Raw genomic sequence first — 24,658 nt, forward strand, 5'->3', positions numbered from 1 at the left:
CCTAACCGACCGTATGTATATGTTCTGTCCGCTGTTACTTTGTCATTCGCTTATTACACATTCTTTTATGTTTATATAATGTCACTGCTGACTTCCCCATTTTCCATGATCGCGATATGCCAGTTTTAAACTATCTGATATAGTCGTCGGCTACTTTCTGTCTCATTTTTATTCATTCATTTCTAACACTCATCATTTATATCCTATATCTATACTTAAATACGGCTTATCACAGACTTATATCACATATGATTTATTGTTCTTTATATCACCGATCGCAAGTCAACTCCTTTCCTAATTCGGGCTGACGTCGTGTTTGTGTTTCAAGAACATATACCTTAAATGATATAGGCTTGTCCGCCACTCCAACATTATTGATTATAGGGCCATCATCATAGGGGGATATTAGCAAATTAATGATTGATTACTTAAACATTAACCACACAAAACTTCACTAACACACACTTGTTGAAACTTTTTTGGCAATTAGTTTGCGGAACACATTTTGGGCAAAATATAGATATATATATAAAATTTTAAATAAATTTGTAAATAAATAAAGGACAAACAAATATAGGATAAATAAATAAATAAATCAGTAAATACCTAAAAAAAACAATACTATAAGAATCTTTAAAATTACAAAAAAAAAATACTGAAGCCTATTGGCTCCCGGTGTCACCACTTGGGAGGCGTGTCGGTCTTCTACGACGGAAATCCAAGACCTGCTTATGCAACCGTCTTGACAAAATAAAAAAACTGAGGCTGCCAGGTAAGGGCCACTCCTCACGGGACTTCCAATTGGAGTTTGGAGACTGAGCCAAGTCGGTCGTCTTGACCTGGCTAATCCCTTCCAGAATTTACTGGGTCTGGTCGAGCCTAGAAGAAAAAGCCAATAAGCATGGCCTCACTCCTGGACGTCGACCTCTCACCTCAAGAGTTTATCGATCCAGCTTCCCAGCTTCTTCCGGTCTGATTTTCGGGCACAATCCAATTTAATTTATTTTTACTTTCGCGCTACTGCAACTGCGCAACCGACTTTGTCGTTGCAAATAAAATGATAATTCTGTTTGCACTTCTTGAACAAAGCTAAAAAAATGTGCAGTGCAGCAGCAAAAAGGCCCTTCCTCGACTTTCAAATTCTTCGATCTGTTCTTCTCTTATCTCTTCGCTAAGCTGTGGAGTCAAAACTCCGTTGTTCCTGATTCGAAAATTCCGGGTCGTTGACCAGGAAGATACCCTGGTGACCATCATTCCTTGCCCCATGGATAAGTTGGCAGGTCAACCGGCACTGCTTGCTGGTCTGTTAAAAAAAAATTGGCAGGACCTTATCGATTGTTGATAACCATATCGATTACCTAATGTGGCCACAACAATATAGCCAAAGAACCGTATGCGAGGAAGGTGTTATAAATACTTAAACTTAAACTCCAACTTGTGAAAAATTCTCGTGCCGTCACTGTTGGCTCACAAGAGTCCTTAGTCAATTTTCACTTAGCCTGCATGAATGGCGCTGAAAACATTCCGCAAGTTAGTTTAACTTGTATTTACTTTTGAATGCTTATGCCGAAGCTGTTTGCTTCAGCGATTCCCTATGTGGTCAAGAATCCGCTTTAAATCGCTGTTTCTGTGTGCAAAGGCTATTAAGCATAGTACTCAGATGGACAAAGAATTTTAGTAGTCCAAAAATCGTATTCTTGGTAGTGTGACAGAGGTTTTCAAAGACTCGCAATGCATGCAGAATAGTCTTACTGCCAAGCAGCTCGGTTTGTTGACGAACGGAAAAGAAATCAATTGGAGCAATCTATAAAAGTCGAATCTGCTGATGCAGAATGCTTTAGGAAGGAGCATGCCGAGTTTGACTTTCTTCCGTGCATGAAGTTCCTGCCGGACGTGTCCTCTCAAAGAAACTAGATTCTTTTTTTCTTTTTAGCAGAAGCACAATTAATACGATCTTCGATGAGCTCTCCATTGGCTTATTGGGAATCTGAGCTGGACTGCACATGGCGTGGAGAAAATGCCGAAGCTTTCGCGAGACAATAAGAAAGCTTTAAACTACTAATTTACATAAATAAAACATCACTTGAATATTTCATGTATTATACCCGTTATACTATATTCGTCGGCAAGTATGTAACAGGAAGAAGGAGAAACGTTATATAGATCTAGCCATGTCCGTCTGTCCGTATGAAAGCTTTGTTCTCGGAAACCTTAGACAGACAGTATGAGCTTGTAACCGTTCATTTGGGCTTAAGAATGCCCCTTCCGTACTTCAACAAGATTTTAATTGTGCTTTAGGTGGTCTTGTTTATTCGTATGTCGTCGTTTACATAGACGTCATAATGGTGGTAGCAGGTACTAAAGATGAAGCTTTTGAAAGACTTAAGGTAGTTATGCAAGCCCTTACTAACAGTTGTTGAAAAATGTGTATGCATTAACCTCCAAAAACATATTGTTCGAGTGGAACCTGGAGCACGAGCAAATTCGAGAAATAGTAATTTCCATCTTGACCAATGAACCCGAACTCATTATATTCGACACACTTTTTATGATTGGGCTGCAAACTGATGCAGGTGCTGACGGCTACGGTGCAATTTATTTGTTTTACAGTTTATCATACGAGTTGGAAACGCTTGCAGTATATGTCTCTACACTGTCTACACGTTGCAGTGTATACGGAGTGTAACTCGCTCAAAGCTTCCAAAACGTACGCTAAATTAACTCCTAGAGTCCAGGCTTGTAAATTCGACCATAAGGAGTTTATTATGGTTAACGTTGTTGCATTTTTTAAGTTCTGCTATTTGTTTCACACAACTAAACTAGACTCTGAAAGATGCACCAAGTTAGGAAGGTTTTTAATATCGATTTCTGGAGTGCCTTTCCGTTTGATAGCGGATGAGGGACATAGCTTTGCTATGACTTTTGCTCAGCACAAAAGATAGATTGTCATTTGATCGCATCTGGTGCCAGGTCAAACGATTGTTGAGTTCTCTGAAATCTATGCTAACTGCGATTGAAACAGGCAAGGGATCCTGGCTTCTAAATGCACTCCCAACAGGGTAACGAAAGTTAGTCTTTAGAGTTACTTATTGGAAAAGAAGCTTGTACCGGTAGATATAGAGAGAAATATAGCTAAGCATAACATGGAAAAAAATGCCAAATATGAGAAGTTAAGATTCGATCAATAAAGACACTATTGTTAGGCATAAAGTCGGGGATCATGTCCTACTCAGGAATGATGACCGACATCAGACAAAATTAGACCCCTTTATTATGTTTGAATCGGAAAGAAAAATGCTAAGTTAGATTTGAATAGATGGAGAAGACGGATTCTGGGACATTTTGCATATTAATTACTAATAATAAGTATATAAACCCCCCCCCCCCCCTCACTAATTAGCATATTAATGGCCCCCGCCCCCTCATTATTGTACGCGTTCTAGGACAATTATCGTAATCCATAAATTAACTGATTTTAATGGGTTTAGATGTCATAGAAAGGTCACGATCATGTCCATAAAGAGTTTACTTAATAGGCACCACCCATACACCCCCATGTGAGAATAATGATCAAGTGACCTTTTTCCTCATTATGAGCAACTAATATTTAACAGGTGTTGTTGTGTACGTGAGAAAGGTCGCACACTTTCCCCACATCCCCATGTGACAATACTGATCAAGTATCTTTTTTCCCCTTTATGAGCAATTAATAGTCAACATGAGAAAGGTCGCACACCCAAAGTATCCAAAGGTTGTTATATTAGAGGGACATGTCAAATTATGTTGGGGATGTGATCACGTTTATTATTGCCTCATTATCACGTGAGAATATTGATCAAGTGACCTTTTTCCTCATTATGAGCAACTATTATTTAACAGGTGTTGTTGTGTACGTGAGAAAGGTCGAACCTTTTCCCCACATCCCCATGTGACAATACTGATCAAGTATCTTTTTCCCGCTTTATGAGCAATTAATAGTCAACATGAGAAAGGTCGCACACCCAAAGTATCCAAAGGTTGTTATCTTAGAGGGACATGTCCAATTATGTTGGGGATGTGATCACGTTTATTTTTGCCTCATTATCACGTGAGAAGAGTCGCACACTTTCCTCACACTACCATGTGACTACTGATCACATTATCTTTTCCTCATTGTGGGCAACTAATATTCAACAGGTGCTGTTCTGTGAAAGATTATCTCCTTACCAGAAGTGTGTCACCAATAATAGGAACGCACACAAGACCTACCCCGGTCATAAACTTCATTTACCGTCATAAAAATCACATACCCAAGACTCAAAGCGTCGGGTCACTGATAAGAGCATACATCGCAGGAACATTGACATGGGATGAAATCAGAACTGTGTAGAATCTCTTAAGAACCCGACATACCTTAATCAAGAAAATATTTTCAATTCTCCATACCTGTAGTTTTAACTACAATTAAAATGTTAAAAGCATATTTTGTAGATTATTATAATATTTTGCCATTTGTTTTATTATTGTGAACATGTTTCGTTATATATAATTAAATGTATATTATATTTTTGAAGTTGAAGAAATGAAGTATGTAGTCGAGTTTTTTATCAGGCTCCGAGAAAAGTTCTGCTTATTAACCGCGCCATAAAAAGCACAAACTTACTGCCAAACGACGACGCACTGCTCACGCACCGCAGAAAAAACGCAGGATCCGCAGTGGACCAGCGCACCTTACGAGAATCAGCACTTTGTTTTGCAGAAAGCTGAACTCATTTTCGGCGAAAGTTATGAAAAAACCCGGAAAAGGCAGGAAAGCTCGGACGTGTTGAACCGGCGTGGGAAGAAGTAAACAAGTTTAGAGGTGGTAACCATCTGCTGGTCGCAGCCGCAGTGAGTTGTCTAACACTTAACGAGAACGTCGGGTAGCGGCCACCGTTGAAGGGCGCCAGGTACCTTTTTATTAAAATATAGTATTCTGCTAGGCGGGTAGATAAAAGGTTGTAGTAGTCATGTCGAGTTCGGATGAAAAGGATACCAGCGGAAGTCGGAATATGTTCCAAAACATTGCAGGAGGAGCATCCTTGAAGGATCTGACATTAGCTACGTTGAAACTGTTATCACTGGATCACCTTCGCGTAGACGTCCGCGCCCAGGATCAGGAAAATGGTGGCAGGCCGATGGATCCGCTCATCCGCGAGCGGTAGCTCCCGAAACTTTCGGATAACGCTCTTACTGAGCGCACGGATAGGAGTGCGGATCCGTACGTTTGAATTGTCGCTGTGCAGATGATCTCCTCTCCCACGTTGGTTGTCGGCAAACGAAACGCGGAGACCAAGGATGAGTCGATGGAGCTTGTCGGGGTGCGGCGGAGTCGAACGTCTTCTCACCGGTCTCGACGATCACCAAGGCAGTTGGGAGGATTGCAGGTCAGATTGCTCATCTCCATGTAGCCCGTTCCTTTTGTTGCTCTCCGTAATCAGGTTGATTTTTGAGTACCTCAGCGGAGCACCTGAACCGGTTGACGACGTCGTTGAGGATGCATCCCGAAGGTCTAATTTCTTAACCAAGTCCGCGAATCCGGTCCGCAGGCATTGTTCGATCCGGACGTCCAAGAGGTGTGCAATATCAACCATTATCTGTTCCTGGGAGGCCGGGATCATACCTTGGAATTCCCTGCGACTTTGGGATCGGTGTGCTTCGGCGTTCTCCAGATTGTATTGCTCTTGAAGGGGATCTAGTTGGACATGTGAAAAGGTCACATATGGAGTAGCTGTTGGGTCCAGATTTAGATTCCTTGGAACGATTCCCCGTTGCTGTACGCTCAATCGGCCCCCTTCAAACCCTGGTATCAATCCTTCAGCTCCCAGCTCTGCTGGTTTGCCTCATAGTTGTTTCCCTCCGCCACGTTCGACAGAAAGATGATAAATGTATACCCCAAACGAAATTATTCTTGTACTCCAAGGAAATATAGAGGCCGCAGTTAAGAAGCGCCAGAAAACATATAACATTAAACTTATTAACTTCTTTTCCTCCAGCCGGACTCATTCTGTGTCATCCCAGATGCCACTCACTACCACATTTCCGATAATGGAGGTCGTCCTGAACTTTCATCCTATCGCAACAGAGGACTTTAGCTACGTCGCATCCGGTTGTCGGATACCGTAGCGTTTTTCGACTCTCAGAAAAGGAAAAATCAGAAATACTTTTACTTTAATTTCATAATGTTCCTTAAAACAGTTACCCTTTTAACTAATTTTATTTATAAGTATATTTATATCTAGCCATAACAAGATGCAATGTATATTTAAACTATGTAGATTTCCTAACCGACCGTATGTATATGTTCTGTCCGCTGTTACTTTGTCATTCGCTTATTACACATTCTTTTATGTTTATATAATGTCGCTGCTGACTTCCCCATTTTCCATGATCGCGATATGCCAGTTTTAAACTATCTGATATAGTCGTCGGCTACTTTCTGTCTCATTTTTATTCATTCATTTCTAACACTCATCATTTATATCCTATATCTATACTTAAATACGGCTTATCACAGACTTATATCACATATGATTTATTGTTCTTTATATCACCGATCGCAAGTCAACTCCTTTCCTAATTCGGGCTGACGTCGTGTTTGTGTTTCAAGAACATATACCTTAAATGATATAGGCTTGTCCGCCACTCCAACATTATTGATTATAGGGCCATCATCATAGGGGGATATTAGCAAATTAATGATTGATTACTTAAACATTAACCACACAAAACTTCACTAACACACACTTGTTGAAACTTTTTTGGCAATTAGTTTGCGGAACACATTTTGGGCAAAATATAGATCTATATATAAAATTTTAAATAAATTTGTAAATAAATAAAGGACAAACAAATATAGGATAAATAAATAAATAAATCAGTAAATACCTAAAAAAAACAATACTATAAGAATCTTTAAAATTACAAAAAAAAAATACTGAAGCCTATTGGCTCCCGGTGTCACCACTTGGGAGGCGTGTCGGTCTTCTACGACGGAAATCCAAGACCTGCTTATGCAACCGTCTTGACAAAATAAAAAAACTGAGGCTGCCAGGTAAGGGCCACTCCTCACGGGACTTCCAATTGGAGTTTGGAGACTGAGCCAAGTCGGTCGTCTTGACCTGGCTAATCCCTTCCAGAATTTACTGGGTCTGGTCGAGCCTAGAAGAAAAAGCCAATAAGCATGGCCTCACTCCTGGACGTCGACCTCTCACCTCAAGAGTTTATCGATCCAGCTTCCCAGCTTCTTCCGGTCTGATTTTCGGGCACAATCCAATTTAATTTATTTTTACTTTCGCGCTACTGCAACTGCGCAACCGACTTTGTCGTTGCAAATAAAATGATAATTCTGTTTGCACTTCTTGAACAAAGCTAAAACAAGGGAGAACGCTATAGTCGAGTACCTCGACTATCAGATACCCGTTACTCAGCTAAATGGAGATATGCAAGCAGCAAAGCGATATTAAAATGCGCCACCTACCGGCGGTATACAGATTTAAGCGTTATGGGCGTTAGAGTGGGCGTGGCAAATTTTTTTTTGGATCAGTCGATAGGTATTGACGAGACCAATACATTTCAGTTAAAATTTTTTATCTAGCATGAAAATTGTGGGCGTCACAGGGTTTTGCGGTTTGTGGGCGTTAAAGTCGGCGTGGCAAACTTTTTTTTAGGTCAATCGATAGGTATTGATGAGAACATTACATTTCAGTTAAAATTTTCTATCTAGCATCAAAACTGTAGGAGCCACAGTTTTGGGCGGTTTGTGGGCGTTAGAGTGGGCGTGGCAGTCTACTGAAACAAACTTGCGCTGCGTAGGAAGCTCAGGAATCTGCACGCCAAATCTCAATAGCCTAGCTCCCATAGTTTCCGAGATCTCAGCGTTCATCCGGACAGACGGACAGACGGACAGACGGACATGGCTAGATCGACTCGGCTAGTGATCCTGATCAAGAATATATATACTTTATGGGGTCGGAAACGCTTCCTTCTGCCTGTTACATACTTTCCGACGAATCTAGTATACCCTTTTACTCTACGAGTAACGGGTATAAAAATGTGCAGTGCAGCAGCAAAAAGGCCCTTCCTCGACTTTCAAATTCTTCGATCTGTTCTTCTCTTATCTCTTCGCTAAGCTGTGGAGTCAAAACTCCGTTGTTCCTGATTCGAAAATTCCGGGTCGTTGACCAGGAAGATACCCTGGTGACCATCATTCCTTGCCCCATGGATAAGTTGGCAGGTCAACCGGCACTGCTTGCTGGTCTGTTAAAAAAAAATTGGCAGGACCTAATCGATTGTTGATAACCATATCGATTACCTAATGTGGCCACAACAATATAGCCAAAGAACCGTATGCGAGGAAGGTGTTATAAATACTTAAACTTAAACTCCAACTTGTGAAAAATTCTCGTGCCGTCACTGTTGGCTCACAAGAGTCCTTAGTCAATTTTCACTTAGCCTGCATGAATGGCGCTGAAAACATTCCGCAAGTTAGTTTAACTTGTATTTACATTTGAATGCTTATGCCGAAGCTGTTTGCTTTAGCGATTCCCTATGTCGTCAAGAATCCGCTTTAAATCGCTGTTTCTGTGTGCAAAGGCTATTAAGCATAGTACTCAGATGGACAAAGAATTTTAGTAGTCCAAAAATCGTATTCTTGATAGTGTGACAGAGGTTTTCAAAGACTCGCAATGCATGCAGAATAGTCTTACTGCCAAGCAGCTCGGTTTGTTGACGAACGGAAAAGAAATCAATTGGAGCAATCTATAAAAGTCGAATCTGCTGATGCAGAATGCTTTAGGAAGGAGCATGCCGAGTTTGACTTTCTTCCGTGCATGAAGTTCCTGCCGGACGTGTCCTCTCAAAGAAACTAGATTCTTTTTTTCTTTTTAGCAGAAGCACAATTAATACGATCTTCGACGAGCTCTCCATTGGCTTATTGGGAATCTGAGCTGGACTGCACATGGCGTGGAGAAAATGCCGAAGCTTTCGCGAGACAATAAGAAAGCTTTAAACTACTAATTTACATAAATAAAACATCACTTGAATATTTCATGTATTATACCCGTTATACTATATTCGTCGGCAAGTATGTAACAGGAAGAAGGAGAAACGTTATATAGATCTAGCCATGTCCGTCTGTCCGTATGAAAGCTTTGTTCTCGGAAACCTTAGACAGACAGTATGAGCTTGTAACCGTTCATTTGGGCTTAAGAATGCCCCTTCCGTACTTCAACAAGATTTTAATTGTGCTTTAGGTGGTCTTGTTTATTCGTATGTCGTCGTTTACATAGACGTCATAATGGTGGTAGCAGGTACTAAAGATGAAGCTTTTGAAAGACTTAAGGTAGTTATGCAAGCCCTTACTAACAGTTGTTGAAAAATGTGTATGCATTAACCTCCAAAAACATATTGTTCGAGTGGAACCTGGAGCACGAGCAAATTCGAGAAATAGTAATTTCCATCTTGACCAATGAACCCGAACTCATTATATTCGACACACTTTTTATGATTGGGCTGCAAACTGATGCAGGTGCTGACGGTTACGGTGCAATTTATTTGTTTTACAGTTTATCATACGAGTTGGAAACGCTTGCAGTATATGTCTCTACACTGTCTACACTTTGCAGTGTATACGGAGTGTAACTCGCTCAAAGCTTCCAAAACGTACGCTAAATTAACTCCTAGAGTCCAGGCTTGTAAATTCGACCATAAGGAGTTTATTACGGTTAACGTTGTTGCATTTTTTAAGTTCTGCTATTTGTTTCACACAACTAGACTAGACTCTGAAAGATGCACCAAGTTAGGAAGGTTTTTAATATCGATTTCTGGAGTGCCTTTCCGTTTGATAGCGGATGAGGGACATAGCTTTGCTATGACTTTTGCTCAGCACAAAAGATAGATTGTCATTTGATCGCATCTGGTGCCAGGTCAAACGATTGTTGAGTTCTCTGAAATCTATGCTAACTGCGATTGAAACAGGCAAGGGATCCTGGCTTCTAAATGCACTCCCAACAGGGTAACGAAAGTTAGTCTTTAGAGTTACTTATTGGAAAAGAAGCTTGTACCGGTAGATATAGAGAGAAATATAGCTAAGCATAACATGGAAAAAAATGCCAAATATGAGAAGTTAAGATTCGATCAATAAAGACACTATTGTTAGGCATAAAGTCGGGGATCATGTCCTACTCAGGAATGATGACCGATATCAGACAAAATTAGACCCCTTTGTTATGTTTGAATCGGAAAGAAAAATGCTAAGTTAGATTTGAATAGATGGAGAAGACGGATTCTGGGACATTTTGCATATTAATTACTAATAATAAGTATATAAACCCCCTCCCCCCCCCTCACTAATTAGCATATTAATGGCCCCCGCCCCCTCATTATTGTACGCGCGTTCTAGGACAATTATCGTAATCCATAAATTAACTGATTTTAATGGGTTTAGATGTCATAGAAAGGTCACGATCATGTCCATTAAGAGTTTACTTAATAGGCACCACCCATACACCCCCATGTGAGAATAATGATCAAGTGACCTTTTTCCTCATTATGAGCAACTAATATTTAACAGGTGTTGTTGTGTACGTGAGAAAGGTCGCACACTTTCCCCACATCCCCATGTGACAATACTGATCAAGTATCTTTTTTCCCCTTTATGAGCAATTAATAGTCAACATGAGAAAGGTCGCACACCCAAAGTATCCAATGGTTGTTATCTTAGAGGGACATGTCAAATTATGTTGGGGATGTGATCACGTTTATTATTGCCTCATTATCACGTGAGAATATTGATCAAGTGACCTTTTTCCTTATTATGAGCAACTATTATTTAACAGGTGTTGTTGTGTACGTGAGAAAGGTCGAACACTTTCCCCACATCCCCATGTGACAATACTGATCAAGTATCTTTTTCCCGCTTTATGAGCAATTAATAGTCAACATGAGAAAGGTCGCACACCCAAAGTATCCAAAGGTTGTTATCTTAGAGGGACATGTCCAATTATGTTGGGGATGTGATCACGTTTATTTTTGCCTCATTATCACGTGAGAAGAGTCGCACACTTTCCTCACACTACCATGTGAATACTGATCACATTATCTTTTCCTCATTGTGGGCAACTAATATTCAACAGGTGCTGTTCTGTGAAAGATTATCTCCTTACCAGAAGTGTGTCACCAATAATAGGAACGCACACAAGACCTACCCCGGTCATAAACTTCATTTACCGTCATAAAAATCACATACCCAAGACTCAAAGCGTCGGGTCACTGATAAGAGCATACATCGCAGGAACATTGACATGGGATGAAATCAGAACTGTGTAGAATCTCTTAAGAACCCGACATACCTTAATCAAGAAAATATTTTCAATTCTCCATACCTGTAGTTTTAACTACAATTAAAATGTTAAAAGCATATTTTGTAAATTATTATAATATTTTGCCATTTGTTTTATTATTGTGAACATGTTTCGTTATATATAATTAAATGTATATTATATTTTTGAAGTTGAAGAAATGAAGTATGTAGTCGAGTTTTTTATCAGGCTCCGAGAAAAGTTCTGCTTATTAACCGCACCATAAAAAGAACAAACTTACGGCCAAACGACGACGCACTGCTCACGCACCGCAGAAAAAACGCAGGATCCGCAGTGGACCAGCGCACCTTACGAGAATCAGCACTTTGTTTTGCAGAAAGCTGAACTCATTTTCGGCGAAAGTTATGAAAAAACCCGGAAAAGGCAGGAAAGCTCGGACGTGTTGAACCGGCGTGGGAAGAAGTAAACAAGTTTAGAGGTGGTAACCATCTGCTGGTCGCAGCCGCAGTGAGTTGTCTAACACTTAACGAGAACGTCGGGTAGCGGCCACCGTTGAAGGGCGCCAGGTACCTTTTTATTAAAATATAGTATTCTGCTAGGCGGGTAGATAAAAGGTTGTAGTAGTCATGTCGAGTTCGGATGAAAAGGATACCAGCGGAAGTCGGAATATGTTCCAAAACATTGCAGGAGGAGCATCCTTGAAGGATCTGACATAAGCTACGTTGAAACTGCTATCACTGGATCACCTTCGCGTAGACGTCCGCGTCCAGGATCAGGAAAATGGTGGCAGGCCGATGGATCCGCTCATTCGCGAGCGGTAGCTCCTGAAACTTTCGGATAACGCTCTTACTGAGCGCACGGATAGGAGTGCGGATCCGTACGTTTGAATTGTCGCTGTGCAGATGATCTCCTCTCCCACGTTGGTTGTCGGCAAACGAAACGCGGAGACCAAGGATGAGTCGATGGAGCTTGTCGGGGTGCGGCGGAGTCGAACGTCTTCTCACCGGTCTCGACGATCACCAAGGCAGTTGGGAGGATTGCAGGTCAGATTGCTCATCTCCATGTAGCCCGTTCCTTTTGTTGCTCTCCGTAATCAGGTTGATTTTTGAGTACCTCAGCGGAGCACCTGAACCGGTTGACGACGTCGTTGAGGATGCATCCCGAAGGTCTAATTTCTTAACCAAGTCCGCGAATCCGGTCCGCAGGCATTGTTCGATCCGGACGTCCAAGAGGTGTGCAATATCAACCATTATCTGTTCCTGGGAGGCCGGGATCATTGTATTGCTCTTGAAGGGGATCTAGTTGGACATGTGAAAAGGTCACATATGGAGTAGCTGTTGGGTCCAGATTTAGATTCCTTGGAACGATTCCCCGTTGCTGTACGCTCAATCGGCCCCCTTCGCCACGTTCGACAAAAAGATGATAAATGTATACCCCAAACGAAATTATTCTTGTACTCCAAGGAAATATAGAGGCCGCAGTTAAGAAGCGCCAGAAAACATATAACATTAAACTTATTAACTTCTTTTCCTCCAGCCGGACTCATTCTGTGTCATCCCAGATGCCACTCACTACCACATTTCCGATAATGGAGGTCGTCCTGAACTTTCATCCTATCGCAACAGAGGACTTTAGCTACGTCGCATCCGGTTGTCGGATACCGCAGCGTTTTTCGACTCTCAGAAAAGGAAAAATCAGAAATACTTTTACTTTAATTTTATAATGTTCCTTAAAACAGTTACCCTTTTAACTAATTTTATTTATAAGTATATTTATATCTAGCCATAACAAGATGCAATGTATATTTAAACTATGTAGATTTCCTAACCGACCGTATGTATATGTTCTGTCCGCTGTTACTTTGTCATTCGCTTATTACACATTCTTTTATGTTTCTATAATGTCACTGCTGACTTCCCCATTTTCCATGATCGCGATATGCCAGTTTTAAACTATCTGATATAGTCGTCGGCTACTTTCTGTCTCATTTTTATTCATTCATTTCTAACACTCATCATTTATATCCTATATCTATACTTAAATACGGCTTATCACAGACTTATATCACATATGATTTATTGTTCTTTATATCACCGATCGCAAGTCAACTCCTTTCCTAATTCGGGCTGACGTCGTGTTTGTGTTTCAAGAACATATACCTTAAATGATATAGGCTTGTCCGCCACTCCAACATTATTGATTATAGGGCCATCATCATAGGGGGATATTAGCAAATTAATGATTGATTACTTAAACATTAACCACACAAAACTTCACTAACACACACTTGTTGAAACTTTTTTGGCAATTAGTTTGCGGAACACATTTTGGGCAAAATATAGATATATATATAAAATTTTAAATAAATTTGTAAATAAATAAAGGACAAACAAATATAGGATAAATAAATAAATAAATCAGTAAATACCTAAAAAAAACAATACTATAAGAATCTTTAAAATTACAAAAAAAAAATACTGAAGCCTATTGGCTCCCGGTGTCACCACTTGGGAGGCGTGTCGGTCTTCTACGACGGAAATCCAAGACCTGCTTATGCAACCGTCTTGACAAAATAAAAAAACTGAGGCTGCCAGGTAAGGGCCACTCCTCACGGGACTTCCAATTGGAGTTTGGAGACTGAGCCAAGTCGGTCGTCTTGACCTGGCTAATCCCTTCCAGAATTTACTGGGTCTGGTCGAGCCCAGAAGAAAAAGCCAATAAGCATGGCCTCACTCCTGGACGTCGACCTCTCACCTCAAGAGTTTATCGATCCAGCTTCCCAGCTTCTTCCGGTCTGATTTTCGGGCACAATCCAATTTAATTTATTTTTACTTTCGCGCTACTGCAACTGCGCAACCGACTTTGTCGTTGCAAATAAAATGATAATTCTGTTTGCACTTCTTGAACAAAGCTAAAAAAATGTGCAGTGCAGCAGCAAAAAGGCCCTTCCTCGACTTTCAAATTCTTCGATCTGTTCTTCTCTTATCTCTTCGCTAAGCTGTGGAGTCAAAACTCCGTTGTTCCTGATTCGAAAATTCCGGGTCGTTGACCAGGAAGATACCCTGGTGACCATCATTCCTTGCCCCATGGATAAGTTGGCAGGTCAACCGGCACTGCTTGCTGGCAGGACCTAATCGATTGTTGATAACCATATCGATTACCTAATGTGGCCACAACAATATAGCCAAAGAACCGTATGCGAGGAAGGTGTTATAAATACTTAAACTTAAACTCCAACTTGTGAAAAATTCTCGTGCCGTCACTGTTGGCTCACAAGAGTCCTTAGTCAATTTTCACTTAGCCTGCATGAATGGCGCTGAAAACATTCCGCAAGTTAGTTTAACTTGTATTTACATTTGAATGCTTATGCCGAAGCTGTTTGCTTTAGCGATTCCCTATGTGGTCAAGAATCCGCTTTAAATCGCTGTTTCTGTGTGCAAAGGCTATTAAGCATAGTACTCAGATGGACAAAGAATTTTAGTAGTCCAAAAATCGTATTCTTGGTAGTGTGACAGAGGTTTTCAAAGACTCGCAATGCATGCAGAATAGTCTTACTGCCAAGCAGCTCGGTTTGTTGACGAACGGAAAAGAAATCAATTGGAGCAATCTATAAAAGTCGAATCTGCTGATGCAGAATGCTTTAGGAAGGAGCATGCCGAGTTTGACTTTCTTCCGTGCATGAAGTTCCTGCCGGACGTGTCCTCTCAAAGAAACTAGATTCTTTTTTTCTTTTTAGCAGAAGCACAATTAATACGATCTTCGACGAGCTCTCCATTGGCTTATTGGGAATCTGAGCTGGACTGCACATGGCGTGGAGAAAATGCCGAAGCTTTCGCGAGACAATAAGAAAGCTTTAAACTACTAATTTACATAAATAAAACATCACTTGAATATTTCATGTATTATACCCGTTATACTATATTCGTCGGCAAGTATGTAACAGGAAGAAGGAGAAACGTTATATAGATCTAGCCATGTCCGTCTGTCCGTATGAAAGCTTTGTTCTCGGAAACCTTAGACAGACAGTATGAGCTTGTAACCGTTCATTTGGGCTTAAGAATGCCCCTTCCGTACTTCAACAAGATTTTAATTGTGCTTTAGGTGGTCTTGTTTATTCGTATGTCGTCGTTTACATAGACGTCATAATGGTGGTAGCAGGTACTAAAGATGAAGCTTTTGAAAGACTTAAGGTAGTTATGCAAGCCCTTACTAACAGTTGTTGAAAAATGTGTATGCATTAACCTCCAAAAACATATTGTTCGAGTGGAACCTGGAGCACGAGCAAATTCGAGAAATAGTAATTTCCATCTTGACCAATGAACCCGAACTCATTATATTCGACACACTTTTTATGATTGGGCTGCAAACTGATGCAGGTGCTGACGGCTACGGTGCAATTTATTTGTTTTACAGTTTATCATACGAGTTGGAAACGCTTGCAGTATATGTCTCTACACTGTCTACACGTTGCAGTGTATACGGAGTGTAACTCGCTCAAAGCTTCCAAAACGTACGCTAAATTAACTCCTAGAGTCCAGGCTTGTAAATTCGACCATAAGGAGTTTATTATGGTTAACGTTGTTGCATTTTTTAAGTTCTGCTATTTGTTTCACACAACTAAACTAGACTCTGAAAGATGCACCAAGTTAGGAAGGTTTTTAATATCGATTTCTGGAGTGCCTTTCCGTTTGATAGCGGATGAGGGACATAGCTTTGCTATGACTTTTGCTCAGCACAAAAGATAGATTGTCATTTGATCGCATCTGGTGCCAGGTCAAACGATTGTTGAGTTCTCTGAAATCTATGCTAACTGCGATTGAAACAGGCAAGGGATCCTGGCTTCTAAATGCACTCCCAACAGGGTAACGAAAGTTAGTCTTTAGAGTTACTTATTGGAAAAGAAGCTTGTACCGGTAGATATAGAGAGAAATATAGGTAAGCATAACATGGAAAAAAATGCCAAATATGAGAAGTTAAGATTCGATCAATAAAGACACTATTGTTAGGCATAAAGTCGGGGATCATGTCCTACTCAGGAATGATGACCGACATCAGACAAAATTAGACCCCTTTATTATGTTTGAATCGGAAAGAAAAATGCTAAGTTAGATTTGAATAGATGGAGAAGACGGATTCTGGGACATTTTGCATATTAATTACTAATAATAAGTATATAAACCCCCCCCCCTCACTAATTAGCATATTAATGGCCCCCGCCCCCTCATTATTGTACGCGTTCTAGGACAATTATCGTAATCCATAAATTAACTGATTTTAATGGGTTTAGATGTCATAGAAAGGTCACGATCATGTCCATAAAGAGTTTACTTAATAGGCACCACCCATACACCCCCATGTGAGAATAATGATCAAGTGACCTTTTTCCTCATTATGAGAAACTAATATTTAACAGGTATTGTTGTGTACGTGAGAAAGGTCGCACACTTTCCCCACATCCCCATGTGACAATACTGATCAAGTATCTTTTTTCCCCTTTATGAGCAATTAATAGTCAACATGAGAAAGGTCGCACACCCAAAGTATCCAAAGGTTGTTATATTAGAGGGACATGTCAAATTATGTTGGGGATGTGATCACGTTTATTATTGCCTCATTATCACGTGAGAATATTGATCAAGTGACCTTTTTCCTCATTATGAGCAACTATTATTTAACAGGTGTTGTTGTGTACGTGAGAAAGGTCGAACCTTTTCCCCACATCCCCATGTGACAATACTGATCAAGTATCTTTTTCCCGCTTTATGAGCAATTAATAGTCAACATGAGAAAGGTCGCACACCCAAAGTATCCAAAGGTTGTTATCTTAGAGGGACATGTCCAATTATGTTGGGGATGTGATCACGTTTATTTTTGCCTCATTATCACGTGAGAAGAGTCGCACACTTTCCTCACACTACCATGTGACTACTGATCACATTATCTTTTCCTCATTGTGGGCAACTAATATTCAACAGGTGCTGTTCTGTGAAAGATTATCTCCTTACCAGAAGTGTGTCACCAATAATAGGAACGCACACAAGACCTACCCCGGTCATAAACTTCATTTACCGTCATAAAAATCACATACCCAAGACTCAAAGCGTCGGGTCACTGATAAGAGCATACATCGCAGGAACATTGACATGGGATGAAATCAGAACTGTGTAGAATCTCTTAAGAACCCGACATACCTTAATCAAGAAAATATTTTCAATTCTCCATACCTGTAGTTTTAACTACAATTAAAATGTTAAAAGCATATTTTGTAGATTATTATAATATTTTGCCATTTGTTTTATTATTGTGAACATGTTTCGTTATATATAATTAAATGTATATTATATTTTTGAAGTTGAAGAAATGAAGTATGTAGTCGAGTTTTTTATCAGGCTCCGAGAAAAGTTCTGCTTATTAACCGCGCCATAAAAAGCACAAACTTACTGCCAAACGACGACGCACTGCTCACGCACCGCAGAAAAAACGCAGGATCCGCAGTGGACCAGCGCACCTTACGAGAATCAGCACTTTGTTTTGCAGAAAGCTGAACTCATTTTCGGCGAAAGTTATGAAAAAACCCGGAAAAGGCAGGAAAGCTCGGACGTGTTGAACCGGCGTGGGAAGAAGTAAACAAGTTTAGAGGTGGTAACCATCTGCTGGTCGCAGCCGTAGTGAGTTGTCTAACACTTAACGAGAACGTCGGGTAGCGGCCACCGTTGAAGGGCGCCAGGTACCTTTTTATTAAAATATAGTATTCTGCTAGGCGGGTAGATAAAAGGTTGTAGTAGTCATGTCGAGTTCGGATGAAAAGGATACCAGCGGAAGTCGGAATATGTTCCAAAACATTGCAGGAGGAGCATCCTTGAAGGATCTGACATTAGCTACGTTGAAACTGCTATCGCTGGATCACCTTCGCGTAGACGTCCGCGCCCAGGATCAGGAAAATGGTGGCAGGCCGATGGATCCGCTAATCCGCGAGCGGTAGCTCCCGAAACTTTCGGATAACGCTCTTACTGAGCGCACGGATAGGAGTGCGGATCCGTACGTTTGAATTGTCGCTGTGCAGATGATCTCCTCTCCCACGTTGGTTGTCGGCAAACGAAACGCGGAGACCAAGGATAAGTCGATGGAGCTTGTCGGGGTGCGGCGGAGTCGAACGTCTTCTCACCGGTCTCGACGATCACCAAGGCAGTTAGGAGGACGTTGACGCTGTGGCGCTGGAGATGTGCCGCGAGCGACGGAGCTGTCGAGAATACTGAGCGCGGTGGAGGGGCAAGCGTTTTTGTACCGGTCACCGCTACGGCAGCTCTCAGTGGTGTACTCATGTGCGAGGCAGTTTGCGCAGCTCAGCTTTAGGAACCTCTGACACTTCAGAAGAGGATGCAGATTCGGCATCGGTAGGATTGAATACCTCTCGTACGTCTGCTATCCAATGCCTGAGCGCTACGTGGACGGGGAGCCATTTTCCTTGTTAAAGTGTGGATAATGAAAAAAGATAAACAAACAGGGCCGGTTTTGACTGAAGTGATTAATGGTTATGGACTAAGAACTATGGGAAGCGCGGCTCGTTACTAGGGAGTTTTGGAAGTCTCTCCTGGGAGAAGAACCATCTTGGTCACTGGACGTTTGACAAAGCCGCATGCCGTACGAATGTCGACTACGCGGATATTGCCATCGGCTCCCGGAAAAACGGAGTCTATTCTCCCGCATCGCCACTCTTTTGAGGGCAAATTGTCGTCCTTGATGACGACCATATCGCCGACGCGGATATTTTCTGTGGGAAATTGCCACTTGTTACGCTTGTGGAGCTCTTTAAAGTACTCATCCTTCCATTGAGCGCGGAGTTGTTGATGGAAACACTTCAATTGCTGCCACCGGTGAAGAATGGACTTGGATTCGCCCTTAACTTCGGGTTCCACTATGGACAGAAGAGGTCCGCCGACAAGGAAGTGCCCTGGTGTCAACGGTAAGAGATCAGTTGGATCCTCGGACATGGGAGATAGCGGTCTGGAATTTTGACAGCTCTTGAAAGGTGTACTTCCGCGTGGCGGTGGACTTGTAAAACAAGGTATTGAAGCTCTTGACACCAGCTTCCCATAGGCCTTCCATATGGGGTGCCCCAGGATGAATGAATTACCAGTTGAATTGACCAGTTGACCAAGTTCTTCATTCTCGGAACCCAGTATCTGGACCGGGACTAACTGGTTACCACCATGTAATGTAATGAGATGCGTAAATTGTTCCAGAAGCCGCGAGAGTGAACATTCGTACGGAAGGATTGTAAGGAACTGATTTTGTTGGTCTGCTCGCTACGAGACTCGTGCGGAAGCTCAGAAGATTGTGCGTTCGTCCCACCGGTATCTCCCGCTCTGGTTCCGCATGCTGCTGATGTTTTTCGCCCTGGCTTGTCGACGCGTTGACTTGACGACCGCTGGCTCCTTTGTCTCGGGATGCTCGTAGTGGCCGCCTCTGCGCTTTGGACTCGCAGAGAGTTTGGCCTTGCGGGCTTATGAAAGCGTCACCGTTCTCAGACTAGGGTGAATAAGCCTTTCTCTCCAGGACAACGCCTTTCGCGGCAATACCTGTCCCTTGCTCTGTCCCGGACGGTCGCGCTAGGTTCTTGCTCAGATCGCGCAGTTCACTTTGCTTTACGCCTACCGCAGACGAACGCTCCACCCGGTTTCACCCTAATGCTTGACTTCCGCGACACTCCTGCGCTCTCCAATGAGCTCCGCGCGGCGATGCGGACGTGGCTGCCGGTGATGTCTGCTGGCGTCGCTGCCGATGTCCTCTGCGCTGTTTCCTGTTTTTCGTGTCCTTAGGCAACCGCCGTTCCGGGTCTTGCCGAACAGCTGGGCTCCTCCAGGACAACGCCTCTTGAATGCCTCAGCTTGGCGTTTCTGGCACTCGGGATTTTTGGATGTTGCTGTTCGGGAACGTCGCCAGTAATCGCTAGGCTCTCCAGGACAACGCCTCTTGAAACCACAAGTCGATCCACCGCTCGTCCTTCACGCCAGGTCCTGCTTGGTCGGGCAAGGTGCACTGGGTCTTAGACAACTTTCCTCCCCGAGCTCAGGGCTCCCGTCGCAGGCCTCTTTCGCTTGACTCAAACAGACCCGCCGGGCGATTCGACAGGGTGTGGTTGAGACAAAGTAGGAAACCGAACGCCTTGACTTAGCCGTGTGATGTCGTCCGGACCTCAGCCACTTATGTCTCAATTCGGCGATTCCTGATGTCGATCTTGCTCCTTGTATGCTTCCCACGGCGCTGCTTCCGACAACTCGCCTTAAGGTGGCTCCCTCGTAGATTACTCGGTTGATTGACTGTTTACTTTAGGATCTTGACTGATCTTGATGGTTTGACTCCTAGTGATCGACTGATCCAGCTGCCAGCGCTCCGCGGCCTCCGGGGACAGTTATTTCCCTTTTGCGCACGGTCCGCTAAATCTCTCCACTCCGGGTCCAAAGTCCGTGGCTCCTGTTTGACCCACTTGTCCTTTACGCACAGCTTCCAACCGATATTCTGCCCACTGCTGCCGTCCCGTTGGTTCCCGTGATGCTTGTGGCACGCCAAAGTTCACGGCAGAGTCCAAAGTCCGGTGGAGTGATGTTATCCCCTTTTGCACACGACACTCTTGCTCTGCCCGCCAAGTGTCCACTCTCTTATTCTCCGCTCCTTGGTCTCCAAACTCTCTTATTCTCCCACATTGTACTCCAAACTCTCTTCTTTTCCAACCGCTCCTCCCCGCGCCGTTACTACGCGAATTCGCCGCGTATCTGGTAAGTGGTAAGTTTTACAACTCCTCACATTCCCCCCTTACGTCGGGAAACAATTAAAAGCTTGTTCATACTCTCCGGCGTTTCCTTGCATATCCTAGCTTTCGTGTCCTTGTGATGCTCCTGCCGATTCCCGTGGCGCTCCCTCGTTGCTCCCTCGATGCTCCCTCGACGCTTTTAACTTCTTCAAATCTCCCGCGCCGATGTTTCTCATGTTTACTCCTACTCCTTTCCATGGTTCCTCCGTTTGGTCCCACTATCCGTGCGTTATCGATGTTTCATCGACTATCGTTACCGACGGTGAAACGTTGCCACCTGCGATATTTTCACCTTTTGCCGATATTTCCATTTTGCGTGTACCCATCGATCGCACTATCGTTCAGTGCCAAACGATCGGCTCGTGGTGATTTTGCAACTTTTATAGGTAAGTTTTCTCATTTCCTTACTCCTTTCTATCTCATCCTTTCTCTCTTTCGTCTTCTCTCGCCCTTCACTCGTCCTCAGCCGGTTGCACCTGGCTCCATGCTGGCAACTTTCCAGAGCGGTTGCGGAGAGGACTTCGCATTTGCTTCGCAATTGGGACAGCAGGTAAATATTGTGATGTTCGAATTTTAGGTTGCTGGTGCGGCCCATGTAAGCCCCTTTTTTTTCCAGCATGTCCCCAATCAACTTCTTGGCCCCGTGCTATTTCGGAAATTCATTGTTTTTGTGCTTTTTTTTAAATGTTTATTTATTGCGAAAATACCCGGATGCCCGCGACTCCAAGCCTCACTCGGTACATCCGTCCGTCTTCGGTGACCAGGATGCACCGCCTGCTACCCTTCCGCCGCGCCGTCGCGACCGCGGGTGCCTCCTCGATCCCCTCCGGCCACTTGCTCCGAGCTATCTCGCGCCAACTGCAGTCGCCTCACTCCGGGCGCCGCTGCAGCGGGGGTTTATAGGTGGCCGGTGGCTCAGGCCACACCCAGGGTCCCTTCTCCAGTGCATCCGCTTCCCCCGTCGGGATTGTCGTCGCCGGTGTTGGTGGGCTCACGTGGTCTGCCGGCACCTCTGTCAGCACCACCGTCGGTTCCTCCGCCTGCGCCTGGTGTGCGGTTGCGGCTGCGCGGTCGGGTTGCGGGATCGGTCGCTCTGGCTCGACATACCGTGGCGTAAGTTGCCGGCCCGGCCTCCACGGCGGCGTATCCACCGGAACGCCTCCGTCGCCCTTCCGGGTAAACCACTTCTCCTCGTAGCGGGGAGTGGGTGGCACCTCCGGCAGCCACCGCGGCCCGGACTGGGCTCCTCGGTCGCGTATCTGCTGTGAGTGGGACCTCCCACACGTCCTCCACCGGATCCTCCCACAACCGTTGCTCTTCCTGTTCCGCCTCGTGCAGACGGGCATGCCATCGCGCCGCCGCCTCCTCGTGGTCCTAGCGTCGCCTGGCGCAGCTTGGCCTGCCACCGCGCCTCCTCCTCCGTCATCCGCTGCTGCTCCTCATCCGACGGCTCCCGGTCCCGGAAATTCTTCCGATTCTCCTCGGTGGCCCGGCAGACCGGCCCCTCGGGAGTTCCGCTCCTCCTGCCGTGCCGCGGGCCCCGGTAGTCGCTCCCTCGACGTCCATCGGCCCGCGCGGTATACGGTTGCCGGCCGCTGCCCTCCGGAGCCGCCACTCCCTCTTTTCGACGACGGGATCGCCTACCATCTCCACGTCGCTATCCGAGCTCACCGCGGGTTCCGGTGCGGAGTCCTCGGCATGGGTCCGCTTCAGTGCCCGCCGCGGAGCTCGGGTAGGCCGACCATCCTTGCCCCGGGCTGGGTCCCTGTAGGCCCACCACCCTCCTGCGCGCTTCCGACCTTGTAATTCTTGTGCTCATCTCGACTTCTTGACTTGTAATGCTCGACCGTCGCAAGGCTCCCCTTACATGCGCGCCTTCCTTTTTGCCTGACACCGTTATGTCCTTCCCTGGGGCTCTCGCTCTCTTACGGTACAGCTCTCTTTGCTGTGCCGTCTTCCCCCTTCCTTCGGAAAACACAAACGTTGTACTCCGTCAGATCATAGTGGCTCTCTGAATGCTGCGGTTCATTGTTCCTCTGAGTTCCCTAACTAACTTGCTTTGAGACCTTTTGGTGTCCTTCGGGTATCCTTGGGGAATCCTTCCTGTTTGAATGATGTGCTTTTGCTAGTGTTGTTGTGCCGTCCTTGTCAGTGTTCGTCCCGACTGGCGTAACCAGGGATGACTCTGGTAAAAGCCCGACGCTGAATCCTGTTGCCTTGCGGGGTGATCCCTTATCGTTACCCGTATCTTTGTGTCGTCTTCGTAAGTGTCCTTTCCGACTGGCGTAACCGCGGATGACTGTGGCAAATGCCGCACGCTGAATCCGGTTGCAATACGGTCGGGATCACCATCCATCCTTATCCATGTCCTTGTGACCTATCCTTATGATTGTCCTTTCCACGTGGCGTATGGATGACTCTCTCTTCGGCCTGACGCTTATTCCTTTCGCCTTCTACCTGTTGTTAGTCATCTGATGTTTCTGGTGTCTGCTCGTTTTGTTGTTGCTTGAACTCGTTCCGTTCTTTCTTTGAATGTGTGTGACGTATTTTGCAAATCACTTGAGAGACGAAATCTACAACCTGGTAAGGGGCAATGTTACTTGGGTGACCGCTTTGGACAGGTGATGTTCCTTGGCCCATACTAAGTCACCCACCGCTGGTGTCCATTGCCTCCTTCTTAGATTATAGAGTGTGGCTTGGTCCTGGGATGCTTTTTCCATATTTCGCCGTACGATCTCAAATACCTCCCTCAGTTTGCAGGCTTTTTCCTCAGGGGTCTCCGTGGCTCGTCCAGTGCCTAGGGTTTCCTTATCACATAGGCTGCTGGGTAGGCGCGGTTCCCTGTCCTGGGTAAGAAACGCCGGTGTATGGATGGTGGATACTGATGTGCTCGTGCTCACTGCTAACATAATCTCCGGCCACTTCGCGTCCCAATTTCTCTGGTCCTGCCCTGCGAATTGCGCAATCATGGTTTTGACTGTTCTGTTTGCTCGTTCGGTCGGATTCTCTTATGGTGTGTATGGTGCGGTGAATTGTAGATTGATACCCATCTTTTAAAGATACGTCTTGCAAACTTTACTCCGTTGTCCGTTATGACCAGCTTCGGGATCCCGTACTTTGCGATTATGCGCTCCCTAAACGCCTTCTTTAGCGACTCCGCTGTCGCACTGCGCAGGGGCAACAGTTCCGTCCATTTCGAAAATCTGTCTATCATGACCAGCAGCATTTGGTTCCCGTGCTTAGATCTTGGTAGGGGTCCAACGAAGTCTGCACATACCGTGGCCCATGATTCGTACGGCACTGGGTCAACATTTTCCCGGTCGCCTGCACTTCATTGGGCTTAAGCCGCATGCAAGTCTCGCATTTTCTTACGTGTGCTCGGCCGTCTCTATGCATGCCTGGCCAGTAGTATCGGGCTGCCAACCGTGCAATTGTCCTCCGGCTTCCTACGTGTCCCGCCGATGGTGCGACGTGGTTTTCCCTCAACACTGTTTCCCGTAGCGACTTT

The 24,658-nt window shown here is 44.4% G+C and overlaps 1 protein-coding gene across 1 annotated transcript; it reads right to left on the reverse strand.

The window, feature by feature from the left end:
* Positions 1-23,723: 23,723 nt before the first annotated feature.
* On the reverse strand, positions 23,724-24,376 carry LOC139354270 (uncharacterized). The gene is made up of 2 exons (XM_070998490.1): positions 24,214-24,376; positions 23,724-24,100 (listed from the first exon to the last, which is right to left on the reverse strand). The coding sequence occupies exons 1-2, from the start codon at positions 24,374-24,376 to the stop codon at positions 23,724-23,726; spliced, it is 540 nt and encodes a 179-aa protein (XP_070854591.1).
* Between the last annotated feature and the right edge of the window lie 282 nt (positions 24,377-24,658).

The sequence above is a fragment of the Drosophila suzukii genome, assembly GCF_043229965.1.
Source record: "Drosophila suzukii chromosome 2 unlocalized genomic scaffold, CBGP_Dsuzu_IsoJpt1.0 scf_2c, whole genome shotgun sequence".
In the NCBI taxonomy this organism is placed as follows: Eukaryota; Metazoa; Arthropoda; class Insecta; order Diptera; family Drosophilidae; genus Drosophila; species Drosophila suzukii.